At 31.7% G+C, this 16,577-nt stretch overlaps 1 protein-coding gene across 1 annotated transcript; it reads left to right on the top strand.

Annotated features, from left to right (window-relative positions):
* Nucleotides 1-3,709: 3,709 nt before the first annotated feature.
* On the top strand, nucleotides 3,710-11,040 carry LOC145015214 (LRR receptor-like serine/threonine-protein kinase ERL1). Its single transcript, XM_078973662.1, has 27 exons — nucleotides 3,710-4,209; nucleotides 4,658-4,796; nucleotides 4,887-4,958; nucleotides 5,046-5,117; nucleotides 5,211-5,282; nucleotides 5,369-5,440; nucleotides 5,519-5,590; nucleotides 5,691-5,762; nucleotides 5,848-5,919; nucleotides 6,002-6,070; nucleotides 6,395-6,466; nucleotides 6,544-6,615; nucleotides 6,709-6,780; nucleotides 6,908-6,979; nucleotides 7,063-7,134; nucleotides 7,288-7,359; nucleotides 7,442-7,513; nucleotides 7,600-7,671; nucleotides 7,748-7,819; nucleotides 7,901-7,972; nucleotides 8,052-8,123; nucleotides 8,224-8,295; nucleotides 8,393-8,466; nucleotides 8,581-8,712; nucleotides 8,793-9,140; nucleotides 10,060-10,430; nucleotides 10,510-11,040. The coding sequence occupies exons 1-27, from the start codon at nucleotides 4,104-4,106 to the stop codon at nucleotides 10,840-10,842; spliced, it is 2,940 nt and encodes a 979-aa protein (XP_078829788.1). The 5' UTR covers nucleotides 3,710-4,103; the 3' UTR covers nucleotides 10,843-11,040.
* Nucleotides 11,041-16,577: the final 5,537 nt, after the last annotated feature.

Below are 16,577 nucleotides of genomic sequence, written 5' to 3'. Positions count from 1 at the left end.
TTTGACCAAAACAGGGTCAGACCCCATATTTGGCCTTAAATCCGACACAAGTCGTATACAGTGAAGACGGTTAAGTATTTTAAGGTTGACACAAATTTTGTCAATTTACACTAAAATGACATGAGTCGTGTCATGTGAAGACAAACTTTTATTAGCAATGAACTTTGGATGAGGACCCGTTTAAGGCAACACACTTAACCCTCGACACAATTTGTATGTGCTTACAATAAAATGGCATGGGTCGTGTCTTGCATATAACTGCTTTTTAGTGCTTTTTATTTTTAGCCTTACTTTGGGGACTGTAATCAATTACACATACATGGACCACCAAAGAGCATCAGCATCCATACGATTTGGAAGCTTGTGATTAGGGTTTAATTTTTTATCATTTGGAAACATTATTTTGTCCGACTACAAGTCATATTTACATACTATTCTATATTTATTAACATGTGTTCGTTTCAGCCATATATGGCTAAAACCCTAGCGTTCGAATTCTATGTCTCGACTATGGGTTGCAAGTCAATCATCTGATTTTTATGTTTTGTTTGAATTCTATTTAGTGGATTTGGTTTTATGTTAATTAAAATTCTGGTTTTATTTTTATTATTGTTGGCCATATGAATTAAGGTAATATCATTTAAGTTATTTGATTTGTAAAATCTGTAATTGTTTTGTGAGTTGAAACCAATAGCAAACACTTAATTGGTTTTAAACGAGTTATTTTAATGTAAACCAAAATCACACATTCTTACGCTCTTGAGCTCTAATATTGTTCAACCATTTCATAATCTCCAATATTTGACAAACACATAATATATAATTATAACAAATTCATTCATTTGTTAGAGTCCTCTTTATTCTTTTTACTTAACTCAATTCCCAAATTGATTACATATTTTAGAAATAAAGTAGCATATCAAGATTATATGACTCTTTACACTCTCATATGGTCTCAATGACAATCTAGATAACATCAAAATCTTTGGATTTTCAATCATACATGTGGAACTAGAAATCAATCCTTGAAGAATTAACTACCGAATTGGGTTTCTCCCATTTATATATCTTGGTCTTCCTATTGGTGCACTTATGGGTAGAACGACACAATAGGTTTCATTAATTGGGAAATTATAATCTAAGCTCTATAGATGGAAAGTATATACACTCTTATTTGGTGGTCTACTGACATTTGTTAGAATTATACTAAGTAGTCTCAGATTGTATTATTTGTTGTTTACAAAGTTCTATCCATAGTAATTAAAAGTTTGCAGAATTTGAGAATAAGATTCTTTTATGGAGGTAGGTTAGAAAAGAAAAATGGTTTGGTTTGCATGAGACAAGGTTATTATATCAAAGAACAAGGTGGATTAGATATTGTCAATCTAAATGCACAAAGCTTTGCTCTTCTTGGTAACTGGTGGCGGAAATCTAGAGACTCTAGCAGCAATGTTTGGAAGCATGTTATCAAAGTTGCACATGGTTCTAATGGCTATCTTAATAATCCATTTAGGACCAACAAGACTTCCTCTTGTGCTGTTAAAAATCAGTCTTCAGTTTCAAAAATATTTATAATTATATCATGATGCGAATGAGACTTCCTCTTGGTCTTAGACCATGTATAGCTCAAAAATCATTTTTCTCCTCATTTAAAAAGTAGTGTGATGGAAAATCTCGTCCTCACTATGGATTTTTGTGGCATTGGAACAATATGATATCTTAGAGAGTTCATCGTGGTTGGCTACTAACCTTAAAAATTCACTTCATGATTATTATCGGTTATTATACGAATGACAAAACATCTAAAACATGACATGACGATGAACAACACAATTTTTTTATTTCATGTTCATTAATAACGAAAATACGACAGGAGTTGAGTGTTGGTGACATAGCTTGTTGGATAACCTTTCCTCAACTCCATAGCTACTACAACATAGTCGAGGTTCTATTCGACCAAATTACATGTTCGAGATAAAAATGCATCATCTTTGATTTTCATTCGGATAATATGGACATTTTGAAACTCAACAATCTTAAAAAAACGAACAAACGGCAAAAGACAAGGAAGTACAACTACTCTCACACATATGAAACTGTAATATGATACTCGAATACAAAGTATATGTCTTTTCTAAATTTGGTTAATTATATCTTTTATCGTTAGACATAACTGAAAAAATGGTCTTTGTGGTATGCATTTTTTCAAGAAAAAAAAAATACAAACCACTGAACTTTTGGATTTGTGATCATTTTCACCAAGTTTGCTTGCAGTTTTGGTCCTTGTCAAAACAAAAAAAAATTATTATACCCTTAATATATTTATTTTCTACTTTTCTTTTAGTTTATAAAATTATTATTAAATATAAAACAGACCCACCTACCCACCACGTATCATTCTCTCATTCTAAAATGCAAGTACTCCCACACATCTTCTTTTTCCGACTTCAAGTGGGACTTGGGACATAAATAACCACACTTCAACTCACCTCATCACCATGACTCTTTTTCTATATTATACAACCACACACAAAACATATTCATATAATCTTATTTTCTTGTGTTTTGACACACAAATACAAGTAATCTCCTTTTTCATATCATTCATTTTGTGAAGTAATCTCCTTTTTCATATCATTCAATTTGTTCTCACAAAATGAGAGGTATTGTGACCAATTAAGATCAACTACAATTTCATCATTATTTGTAGGTTCATCGTATTGGGAGAGGATGACAATAGTGCGGACATAAAGCGCGCGGTGGACTGATGTTCATATCATTAAGAGGGGATAAAACTCAAGAAATCGAATAAAACACCATTAATATTTGTTTGAAACCAAGGCTGTAAATCGATTCAGTCATTAATGATATGCAAATTTGAAACTCAAGAAATCGAATAAAAAATTATGTGTGTGCTTAAAACCCTTCATTGATCTTTGTTTATGGTTCTCATTTTAGAAAATTCGAAGGGGGGGGGGGGGGTATAGCCATGGTGAGTGTTGTCGGTTATTGTCACCTCTGGTGACAATAGGTGGTAGCGATTCTTGGCTAGTGAGAAAAAAAGGAGGATAGTTTAAGGTATGAGAATGGAGAGGATAGCAAAAGGGAAGGAACATATTTTTTTTTTCTTTCCAGTGTGTCTATTGAGGAAGGTGATGTGGGTGTGTGGTGAGTGATGTAAAAGAGAAAAAAGGGTTGGTGAATATGTGAGTCCATTTTTATATATAATAATAATAATAATAGTAATTTTAGTAAGTGAAATAAAAATGTAAACAAATATATCAAGATTATAATAGTCTTTTTAATTTAAATGGAAACCAAAACCATAATAAAACTTATTTGAAAAGACCATCAATTTAAAAGTTTTATTATTTGTAGTAGTTGTCCTAAAAAATACATATCAAAATAACTATTTTTAACCAATTTTTTTTTCTTGATTTTATTCCCTTTTTATCAATCTACTTCCCCACTTAGCTCCTCTATTTCTTTTGATATCTAAAAACAAACTTGCCTAAAAAAATAAAATGTTTAATATTCTCTATTTCTATTCATTCATATTCATGAATAGCTCATAATTTAGTCTAATACTATCTATATGATTAAATAATGATCATTATTTTTGTTAAATTTAGTGAATTGAATTTTTGCAGCGCGTGGTAAAGTATAAAGAAGAGGGACAACTGTCGCAAAATATAGCGAGTTAGGGAAACGGCAGTACGGGTAGTGACGGCCGCTGCCACTTTTCTTCTTTTTCCCAGCACCCTATTTACTAACGTCCATTCACCGCCGTTTACCTCTCCCTCCCTCTTCTGCAACAACAACAACAGCACTTTCTCTCTCTTCATAACAATTCGCCATTAACACGACTATCCTCTTTCTCTCTCTTTCTTACAGTTCACGCCAAACGCCTGTTCTCTCTTCATTTCATTCTTCTCTCTTTCTCTCTCTCCAGTATTCACACACGCACTACTGCGAGTGTCATGCCTGGTGCTACTGTCACTGTTACTCCATGAACAGCTCAATTTTGAGGTAATTTGACTGTTTTATTTGGTTTCAAGGAAGAAACTGCGTTCTCTCTGCGTACATTGTTGCTGTAGTCGACGATGGAGAAGCATATAGCGTTTCCGACTAAGAAGGTGCTTGGATTATGTGTGTTAATGGCGGTTTTACTGACTCTGCTTCCGTGTACGACGTGTCTCAACGACGAAGGTAATTTATTAACTTCATAGAATACACGAGTTCTGTTTTCTAGCATTGATTTTTTTTTTTTCCTTTTTGGATATGTATGTTAATGTATATAGAATATGTTATGTAATAAAACATACGCTGAAGGTTTCTGAGTGATATTGGGAGTCGAGTTTTTCTGTTGTTTTTATCTTTTTAAGAAAGCTGAAGGTTGATATGCTCAGAGAACGAATGGATGAAACATCCGATTCTACTGTTAGGAAGAGAGTTTCGAAAACAGTATTTTCAGTCAAACGAGCAGAAACGACAAATTCCGAAGAGATAATTACTTCAAACAAATTCTGCTTAGCAATTTTAATTTTCAAAATTTTTGTTATTAACTTTTACAAATTACATTCATTACGTTTTGTTCTAAATTTCTGTTGAATATTTTAGTAGTAAATTAGTAATCGTTTTGAATAAATGTGTGCAGGGAAAGCATTAATGTCTATAAAGGCGTCGTTTAGCAATGTCGTTAACGTGCTTCTGGATTGGGACGAAGATCAGAACGACGATCTCTGTTCATGGAGAGGAATTCTATGCGACAACATCAGCACAACTGTAGTTGCTTTGTATGTTAGCTCATCTTCAAACTTGATCTCGTTTTCTATATGTTTTCTATCGTTTTGATTTCACGTTGCTTAATCCATTGTTCCGAGTAGGAACTTGTCAAATTTGAACCTCGGAGGCGAAATTTCTCCCGCCATTGGAGACTTGAGAAATCTACAGACTGTGTACGTATTCCAAATCATATATAATCTAAATCAACAGTCTCTCTTCACTTCAATCTGTTCTCATCGTTTGGTTTACTTGATCTACAGAGACTTGCAGGGAAACAAACTTACAGGACAAATACCAGATGAATTAGGCAGCTGTGTTTCTCTAGTGCTCCTGTAAGCTTCAAAGCTTCTTCCATTCACATTCACCAAAAATTGAAAGTATAAACTAAAAACTCTGTTTTCTGATTCTGTTTGTCCATAATGCAGCGACTTATCCGACAACATGCTGTATGGTGACATACCTTTCTCGATCTCAAAGTTGAAGCAACTTGAACTACTGTGAGTTAATGCTTATGTAAATCCAGAAATTCAATTATAGCGCACACATTCGTCTCTTTATAAAGCGGTAATGTTGCTAAAAACAGGAACCTGAAGAACAACCAAATCACAGGCCCTATCCCCTCAACACTAACTCAAATTCCGAACCTTAAGACTCTGTAAGTTATCTACTTATCTTCATCCTTTTCCTCATGAAAGTTCAAGCTGTTAACGTTAAAACTTTTTCTTTTGTTTAGGGATTTAGCTCAGAATCAACTGACTGGTGAGATACCAAGATTGATTTACTGGAACGAAGTATTGCAGTATCTGTGAGTTTCATCCTTCATGACACCTTACAACTTAAATTAAATTTATTTTTAGTCATCTTTTTGTAACTCTCAACATGTTTTGGACTTCTTTTTTTTACAGAGGCTTGAGAGGCAATTCATTAACTGGGACTCTATCTGCTGATATGTGCCAGTTGACTGGTCTTTGGTATTTGTAAGTCTTCTATTTTAACAATGAATTTTATAAATTATATCTCTTATCTCTTCTCTCTTCTCATAAATTCTTCACATTTCTTCAGTGATGTTCGTGGAAATAATTTGACTGGCACAATTCCAGATAACATTGGCAACTGTACAAGCTTTGAGATATTGTAAGACTAATTTTTAGTAGTCATTATGCTAAAAAAAAAAAATTAGCGTACTTTTTTATTTGAACTATTTTTTGTTTTGTAGGGATATTTCTTACAATCAGATCACCGGTGAAATCCCATACAATATTGGGTTCCTTCAAGTAGCTACCTTGTGAGTTTGTCTTGTTCGTAATTACATTTTTGGTCCCTGAGCTTGTTCAAAGTTTGTAGTTTTGGTCCCAAGTATTTTCTGTTTGCAATTTTGGTACTAATTTTTTAATTTTTGTAATGAAAAGTTGTATTGCATAAGTTTGATCTATATTCGTAAGTTTCTTCTTGCTGTTTTGGTACCAATAGGGACCAAAATTGTTACAACAATTGAAAATAGGCACTAAAGTTGCAAGATAAAATTATTTGGGACCAAAACTGAAAATTTTAAACAAACTATTGGACCAAAAATGTAACCTACTCTATTTTTATTTCATACGTTTTCCAGGTCTCTTCAAGGCAACAAGTTGACTGGAAAAATCCCCGAAGTCATTGGTCTAATGCAAGCGCTGGCAGTTCTGTAAGGATTTCCATCATTGTCAAAAGACTAAAATACCCTTCTGTATTGTTTGACTAATAATTTCCATTTTTCTCTAGGGATTTAAGCGAGAATGAACTAGTGGGACCAATTCCCCCAATCTTTGGAAACTTATCCTTCACTGGAAAACTGTAAGTGTTTTCAATTCCAGGGTATCTCTTAATTCCGTTTACTGATTTGTCTAATTCCATTCCATTACTGATTTGTTTAATTCCATTCCATAGGTACCTTCATGGGAATCAACTCACAGGACCAATTCCACCAGAGCTTGGCAACATGACAAAACTAAGTTATCTGTAAGTAAAAGTACAAATAGCAAATCTTATAAAATTTTGTATTTTTGAGGCAATTTCCATATAAACAAAATTGATTATATTCTTGTTGGGATTTTTTTTTTTTTTTTTTTTTTTTTTCACTTTTCAGCCAGTTGAACAACAACCATTTAACCGGTGGAATCCCTCCTGAACTTGGGAATCTTGATCAGCTTTTTGAATTGTAATTTCTAAATTCTAAATTCTTACATTATCTTTAATTTCTTTTATTTAAAAATAGCTGAAATCATATGCTTTTTTCTTTAGGAACCTTGCACTCAATGATCTTGAAGGACCTATCCCAGAACGCATTAGTTCTTGCACTGCTTTAAATCAGCTGTAAGTTTAATAACTTAATTTCCATTTTTTTTATGTATGTAATTCCTTTTATATATATATATATATATATATATATATATATATATATATATATATATATATATATATATATATATATATATATATATATATATGTGTGAATTTAATTTGCAGCAATGTACATGGGAACTTCTTAAATGGTTCAATTCCTTCGGGATTCCGGAATCTAGAGAGCTTAACTTATCTGTATGTTCTATTTCTTTCTATTTCTTAATTTATTATTATTATTATTTAAATATGTTACAAATATTGCTTTCTCTAACTACAGGAATCTTTCATCGAACAAATTTAAGGGAACTATCCCGTTTCTACTAGGGAGAATAATCAATCTAGATACGTTGTAAGTTTTTTCACTTATAAAATAACTTCCGATATATTATTTAATAATTATATTTTCTAATAAAAAACTAATTGAACATTTTCAAGGGATCTTTCAAGCAATCATTTCTCGGGTCCCATTCCTGCTTCTATCGGCGATTTGGAGCATCTTCTTACGCTGTAAGCAATTCTTTACATAAATAATATTTGATCATATTTTCATAAAATTTACATTTCTTATTTGTTTAATTCATAGGAATTTGAGCCATAATCACCTTGATGGCTCAATACCACAGGAATTTGGGAATTTAAGAAGTGTCCAAATTATGTAAGTTTCTTAATTTAAATTGACTTTTTCAATAAAAATAAAAAAAATAAAACGTACACTTATTATAATTTATTTTTGTAGTGACATGTCATTCAACAAACTCCACGAAGCTATACCACTAGAAATGGGACAGTTACAAAACATCATTTCTCTGTAAGCCGATTTTCTTCTTCTATTATAAAAATTAAAATAAATTTCTGTATTTTACATTTCTTTTATTATTACTTTCCAGAATCTTAAATAACAACAACCTAAATGGAGAGATTCCTAATCAGTTATCCAACTGCTTCAGCCTCGCTAATCTGTAAGCTTTACTTAAATTCACAATCTATATTTACTTTCATTAAATTCATAATCAATAACTTTTTTTTATATTATTTTTTTAATCCACTCTTATTCATCAGAAACATCTCCTACAATAACATTTCTGGTGTGGTTCCACCTACCAGAATCTTCTCTCGGTTTCCCCCCAACAGGTAAAAAAATTCAATAATTTTCTGTTTTTTTTTTCTTTAATTTTTTTTTTTTTTTTAAATCTTATGAACACCTTTCTTTTCTATTTCCAATTTCCAGCTTTCTTGGAAATCCTATGTTATGCGGGAACTGGCTAGGCTCCATATGCGACCCATATTCAACAAAATCAAAAGGTATTTACTATTATCTTATCTATTTATCTATTTAAATTCAAATTCATTTTTTTAAAGAAAAGTTAAATAAACCAAAATTACTAAATTACTAATATCTTCATTTTCTGTTAACAGTTTTATTCTCCAGAACAACCATCGTTTGCATGACATTAGGGTTCGTAATCCTAATCGCCATGGTGACACTCACGATTCTAAAATCAAACAAATCAAAACATTACATCCCAGAACCCAACAAAGGCATACAAGGTTTTTCAATTTTCCATCAATAAAAACATATAAACAAATAAAATACTTTTTATTAATTGCAAGATAAATTTTCATTTTAGGTCCTCCGAAACTTGTGATTTTACACATGGACATGGCGATTCACACATACGATGATATTTTAAGAGTGACGGAAAACTTCAACGAGAAATACATAATCGGATACGGATCATCAAGCACAGTTTATAAATGTTGTTTGAAAAACTCCCGACCTATTGCAATTAAGCGGCTTTACCCTTACACTCAATACCAACATAATTTTTTCCATGAGTTTGAAACTGAGCTTGCTACAATTGGAAGCATCCGTCATAGAAACCTTGTGAGCTTACACGGTTACTCCCTTTCACCTACTGGAAACCTCCTTTTCTACGACTACATGCCCAATGGTTCCCTCTGGGACCTTCTTCATGGTATGTCAAAATTACCAATTTGCCCCTATTTGATCTTAGTTAATTATGACATTATTTATAATTTTTATGTTTCTAAAAGAGTTAGTTACATAAAAGAGACTCTATATCTTGTTTTTTTTATATTAAACCTCAACCTTATTTTTTTCTAATTCATTTTTTTTTTTTTTTTTCTTTTTCAGTTTGGCTTTTTTAGCAAGTTTACTGTAAGGGTTTAAAAAAAGTGAAGGTTTAATCCGAAAAATGGAAAAATGTGAAGACCAAATCTAAAAAATGGAAATATTTTTTAGAAAAAAATGAAGTTTGAGTTTATAATCTGAAAAAATAGAAAAATGTGAGGGCCAAGTAGGATTATTATTATTATTTTTGGTAAAAATGTAAACGTGAAATTGAAAAAAGAGAGGAAAATGTAAGGTTTTAAAAAAAATAAGTTTGAGGTTTAATCTGTAAAAATGGAAAACTGTAAGGACCAAGCTGAAAAAAAAAAATAGAAAAATTGAAAAAAAAAAATAAAGGGGAAATCTCTGTGAAAATCTAAGGATTTGAGTCGGTTGTAAATAAGTTTGAGGTTTAATCTGTAAAAATGGAAAAGTGTAAGGACCAAATTGAAAAAAAAATAGAAAAATGGAAATATTTTTTAAGAAAAAAAATAAAAGGAAAATCTCTTCGAAAATCCAAGTATTTGAGTGGGTTTACGGTTTAATCATAATATTTATTTTTGTATATAATAATTTATTATTTTCTGGTGAAAAAAATAAAGTGTTTGATTAGTTTGGATAAAATATAAAATAATTAGGACTTTTTTGGTCTGTACACCAAATTGAAAAAGAAATGAAAAAAATAAAAATTGTTTTCTTAAAAAAAGAAGTTAGAAAAAATCTAATTTATATATGTAATTAAGGATTTTATGAAAATTTGTTAGGGCCATCGAAGAAGGTGAAACTGGATTGGGAAACGCGACACAAGATAGCAGTAGGAGCAGCACAGGGACTGGCATATCTTCACCACGATTGTAACCCAAGAATCATCCATCGAGATGTCAAGTCTTCCAATATTCTTCTCGACGAGAATTTCGAACCTCACCTATCCGATTTTGGAATCGCCAAATCTCTCCCCACAACAAAAACCTACGCCTCCACTTACGTTTTAGGAACAATCGGCTACATAGATCCAGAATACGCCAGAACATCTCGCGTCACTGAAAAATCAGACGTCTACAGTTTTGGCATCGTCCTTCTTGAGCTCTTAACCGGAAAGAAAGCCGTTGAGAACGAGTCAAACTTACATCAACTGGTATTGTATTATTACTAACATAAGATAAGATAAGAAAAGGAAATTGGTTTGTAATTATTAATTAATGATTTAATTGTAGATATTGTCAAAGGCGGATGATAATACGGTGATGGAGGCGGTGGATCCGGAAGTGTGGGTGACGTGTATGGATTTGGGGGATGTGAAGAAGACGTTCCAGCTGGCGTTGTTGTGTACGAGGAGAAATCCTTGTGAGCGGCCGACGATGCATGAGGTGGCAGGGATATTGCAGTCGTTGTTGACAGGTGTCAAGAAGAGTGGTGGGGAGAAGAAGTATGAGAAGATGTTGGTGGGAGATGATAGGAAAAAACAAGGGAAAGAGGATGAGAATTCATCGTCTGATGCGCAGTGGTTTTTTAGGTTCCGTGAACTTGTGTCGAATCACACGTTTTAGGAAGGAAGTAAGGGAAATATATGATATATGATATATGTTTTTGTTGTGTGTTTTGGTTTTTGGTCTGATGGATATGATAAATTTTTTTGAAGTAGGAAGGAAACACGGTGTAATGTTTGTTATAACTTATATATTATCATGTAATGGTTGGTTGTAAAAACTGATACACAAGGTGAAGCTGTTATATTTTGGACCTCATCTCTTGTTATGCTTGTCACTTTTTTTTTTTTTCATTATATGGTTGGTTGTTCAATAACATTGGTATTTATGCCAAAGGAGGAAGATGCTCATATTTCAAAATAATTATATTTCTTTGGATTTTTAAAAAATGACCACTTATTATATGAAAATCAGACCGTAAGTTTGCGCTATCTTTTTTTTTTTATTAATTTTTTTTACGTTAATGACTTTAAATAAAAAAACAAAAGCCAGCCTTTAGGAATAAGAAGAAACACTAAATACTAAATACTAAAATGAAATCAGTCAACTTTGAGATGGCACCATTTTCACCAAGAGCACCCAACTTTGAAACACCGAATAGCAGCGAGGTAAATTGATGTCAACCAGAGCAGATTCTGTAAGTCACGACCTGTTTTTTCTAAGTACTTGTTCGTGGTTATCTTGGAATATGATTATTGATTATGCTTAACACTTGCCTGGATCGACACATTTGCGATAATAGTTTTTCAAAAGGATATTTATAAAACTAACCAACAACCTAATAAGGCATTGACTTCTCATAAGTGTTCAAGTCTCGAGTGTTTCAACTAGGAGTTGGCCAAGAGAGGGGTATGCAACGGACGACCCCTCTCCCTTATTTTTTCTGCAAAAGCAAGCAGCCACAGTTGATGGCCTAGAATCCATTTTTAAAGGAAATAGCTCAAAAAAATTTGTTTTTATCAAAATAACCAACAATTTCGAAATCAGGTATTTCGGATCCGAATTTAGCTGAGTCACAGTCATGGGGAACCCAACCCGTTACTGTAGTCCTCCATATATTTGTAGCATTTCAGAGAATTTAGTTCAAAATCGAATTTCACAGTCTAGGTAACCTGCATTCCAACCTGCATTCCGAAGTATAGTTTTTTTTTTTTTTTTTTGAAGAAAATGTCTTCTAATGGTGAAGAGTTGACATTTTTGTGGATAAGTTATTTTTACAATGTTACTTTTAAGCATATTATTGATTTAAATATAGATTAGAATAAGAAAATATGATCCGAAACATGTAAAAGGTATATGAAATTTAGTGTAATTTTTAACGAAATGTTTGTTTGAAGTGGTTTTTGTTTCTATTTAGGTATTTTATGCTAGTAATATTTGTATTAAGAACAATTAGAACTTGTATAGAGCAATAAAACTGTCTCCGAAACAGCAACTTCATGTTTGGAAGACGAAAAATATATCCAACGTACACACAAATCTTATCCGGAACAAAATTCTCATTGTTTTTTGCAGCATGACGATATATACGACACAATTCTCACTACAACATGTAAACGAGAATTTAGTGGGCAAATTACGGCTAGGATGCAGCCTACCCCCGACATGAGTGACGATTTTCAAAGGGTATTTTTTTGGCAGGTGGCTCGATATCCTGAGGGGTGTGGAGGGTTACCTGTTACTATGTCGTTACTTGTTTTGCAAGGAGGTAGCGACCCATCCAAGGTTTGAGGTAGACAAGTTGGTTGACTATCGACTCTTTCTTGACAAGATGGCACTTTGCCTCTAATGAGTTTGTGGTTCGAGGAGTATTTCAAAGCTCGTTTTTCATCCACATAATTCAAAGGTAAGGTGTTTTTATTTGTCTCCCCATTAGACACACTAAAAGTTGCCGACTTACAACTAGTCTTCAATAACTCACTTAGTAAGTCATACCACAAAAATATAGTCTGAGTGTTATTGTTGTATATTTAAGACCAGAGAGTTTTTATGGTAGATACTCGGTGTATAGCGAATACATTGCATAAATGTTAGATTTTAACCAATTCAACATGTATAAAGTAATTTATCAATTTTATAATAATTTTTAGTTTACAGTTAAATTTATTATTTATGAAATGTGATCTTTTTGTGACATAAGTATCATGGGGCATGATAGTATGTGATTACGACAATCACATCGAGTGAACATCATAGCCTAGCAAAACTATCATAAAAACCAGACTCTTTTTAAGCTTTGCATGTTTCCCCATAAAGCAAACGAATTCTCTCTTGTTTGCCGATTTATGTTTGTATATTAATCAACAAATGTCGACAACAAAGTGCATGACATGCATTTGGGAAAACACTTTGGATTGTCATTTCAATGGAATTAGCCGTATCATATATGATGATAAAAAGGGTACATATCAACAATACATTCTTGCATCTTTGATAAAAACCACATCTATGATTTCCCACTTTCTATTTTTTTCATCTCCAATTACGAGTGGAAAGATTTGGTTATTACTGTCAATGACTACGACTAGAAACATAGTTTCAGATATTTCCTTTTAATGTGGTCACCATCAATGAAAATAGTAGGACACAAACATGTTTTAAATGTTCGAATATACAAATAGTAGATTTGTAATAACTCAAATAACTTTATACTATGTAGAAAAAAGTGTATAAAAGAATTCTTATTACACAACTGATAGTGGCAAAAAAATATTTAAATCGGTTGTTGTCATTTGTATTTATATGTGTAATAGTCTTTGGATTCGGCTTTTCTAAATTGTAATAATATAGAAGACGTCTTATAAACCTTTCTTTAGAGCATACAAAATTTTCCACTATGTTAGTCATTATGATATATGAACATTAAAGTGGTTAATTAGAGTTTGTCATAATTGCTTCCCCCATAACATATTTCTTTACTATAACCTATAATGTGCTTCAACAAGTGACCTAACACTTTCTTGGTTCCTTGGTGAGGATGGGGACGCATTCGTGTGTTTAAACAAACATGGTTTTCAGATAATTTATGGACTTGAAAAGTATCTATAATCTTATCTTTTGTAGCTCTTATCCGTCATACCTTTTTAAATATATCAAACTGCTTCAAACATGCATGTTGAAGATGTTGAAAATATGTAACTTTGGTTTGAAATCCCCATTAACAAATCTCATTCACAATGATAGCTTTATATTTTCTTTGCTTTTGAATATTTGTAACAACTTGACATGTGAAGAGGGATTATGGGCTACATAAATTTTACCCTTTTGATTTTGTAATTCGAGCAACAGTAAGGGATCATGCATTCCCCAATGAATGGTTTTTAGTTCTTCAAAATTTGAAAAATAGTAAGGGTAACTTTCCTTATGGGGTCGTTGAGGTTCAATTCATTATTATCTGATTCAGTCTAGTCATCCTCATATTCATTGAAACAGTATAATTTTTTCATGTGGAAGTAAAATTACATCATCATCCAACCTTATGAATTTTTTTATGATCAATTATTGATTTATCACCCTTAAATGTTATACTGTCATCAACAACAATCTTACCTTTATACCTAAGATGACTCCCGTCTACATGCCCATTGTAACAAGAAACATGATTCAATGTCACAAATAATAAATTACAAAATTTGTTACTTCCGACACCAAATGACTCATTTCCTCCAAAACAATTTTCCCCTTTTAATTTATTAACGCTACTTTTCAGAACATGATTAACAATAAAGAATTGCATTTTATTAGGATGTATAGTAGTTACAAAACTAGTAAAATATCTACATCAGTATCATCAATACTTTTCATAACTTTGTTTGATCTGATCCATTGAAAGGACAAAAGAATATGATTAGTATGTAACCTGCTTCGAAACAACCAACTAAATCAACATAGAAAAGTTTATATCATTGGTTAAATCTACAACAAATCATATATATATATATATATATATATATATATATATATATATATATATATATATTATGGACCAATATATTACATAGATCCGTTTACTCACTTCTATTTCCCTCAACTACAAACAAGTACTCTAAAAATATTAGGAACTCATTTTTAATAATAGAAAGCTAGTCTAAATAATTTGCATTTACTCTATTCAAATGGGAGCAATGTACTAGAAATACCTTACTCTTGTGACTTTGGAACAACACTCTGGAATGTCATTATATTTCAAACTATATTATAGAATACACAATATCAGTCTAAAATGTATGATGCCAAATTCTAGAATATCTTTACACCACATCATGCCAATTACCACCAACATCGAAATGACCTTTACTAGTCCAGAATGTGACATTCCACATGTTGGTTATTTTCAAATTCTAAGACAAAGAAGTTTTTTTTGTAAATACTCTCATTTATATGGTTTAGTTTAGTTAATATCCCATTTTTCTAATGTAAAATTGAATAAATTAACATAAAAAACATTAATGCTGGTTAACTTAATATACTTATTACAAAAAGAAAAATATTGCATCTGTAACTTTTGAAAATTTTCTAACATTCTTTTTTTCATTTCCAAAAGTTATTTGGTCCATTTGAAACAAATACTGATGTAGTGGGGTTTATAATGACTTTGACATTCGATATAGTGTTGTTTGGTATGACAATTGACGGTGAGCCATAAATGATATTTTGAGAACAGTGTTGTCAAGTCGAGTCAACATAGGTATATCAACATTTATTAAAATCTAAGTTTTTCCAACTATATTTCACATATATTTGAGGATCATGATGAATACTAGTGTATCGTAGAGTCGATGAATCTTCGTTGGACTCAGAATTTGGGAACAAAGGAGTAGATATATGAGATGAAGAAGAACCACTAGAAATGGAGATACGAGAATGTGGACGAAAAGTAGTGTGCTGATCTATTCCTCCATTGATAGTTACTTACAAACTTTTAGTTTACGTATAATATTTTCCTGATAAGAAAATAATTCGAACTTAACTTTGGTTTATCCAAAATCTATATTCGATGATATGTATACAAAGAAACAACACATTTAGAACTATTCACAACAATTTGTGTAACACCCTGGTTTTTTCAAAATTTCAATCGCTATGCTTATAAAATCTTTTCGAGAATTAACCCGCATTTAATAAAAACTAGGTCCCACAAAAACATTTACAATTAAAACATTGGTTGTTACCATCAAGCATCAATACAACTATAACAAGCAGATAAGAACTAGATTAATACAATTAATAATGAACTTAACAAGTTCCCCTCTATTTTCTATCTATTAACTTCTAACTTCCACATATCATCTTTTCTCCTTAAAAGCAACCTAAAATACATGACATTAAAAAGAGATATACAAGACAAAATTGTTAGATTAGTGTCTAAGTCCATAACTATTTTGGTATGTACTTGACCCGATGGTGCATGGTCCTTTTGGGTTGCCTTCCCCAAAGCAACTTGATTGGAGAAATAAATAAAGAGAGAGAGGTTATTATGATTTATTAATATGTTATAAGAATAATATATTAAAGGAGAAATCATATTTGCTTAATTAATATTGGTTAATAATTAATTAGGAATTAATTTTGTGATCAAGTGTAATTAATTAAACTAGAGGGGCTGAATTGTAATTATGTGATAGTTACAAAATATGGTAATGGTTATCCTAAATATGGGTTGAACGAATTCAAGGAGATAAGGATCCTTGAAATCGTCCAAAGGATAAAGGATAAGGGTTTTCAAGGCTTATCTTATGGTTGTTTTGTGGATAAGCAACTAGATAAGGATAATGACTGAAACCCTATCTCTACAC

The sequence above is a fragment of the Lactuca saligna genome, chromosome 9 (assembly GCF_052625555.1).
Source record: "Lactuca saligna cultivar CGN05327 chromosome 9, ASM5262555v1, whole genome shotgun sequence".
Classification (NCBI taxonomy): Eukaryota; Viridiplantae; Streptophyta; class Magnoliopsida; order Asterales; family Asteraceae; genus Lactuca; species Lactuca saligna.
The sequence above is the reverse complement of the archived record's forward strand: the minus strand, read 5'-3'. Positions and strand labels throughout refer to the sequence as shown.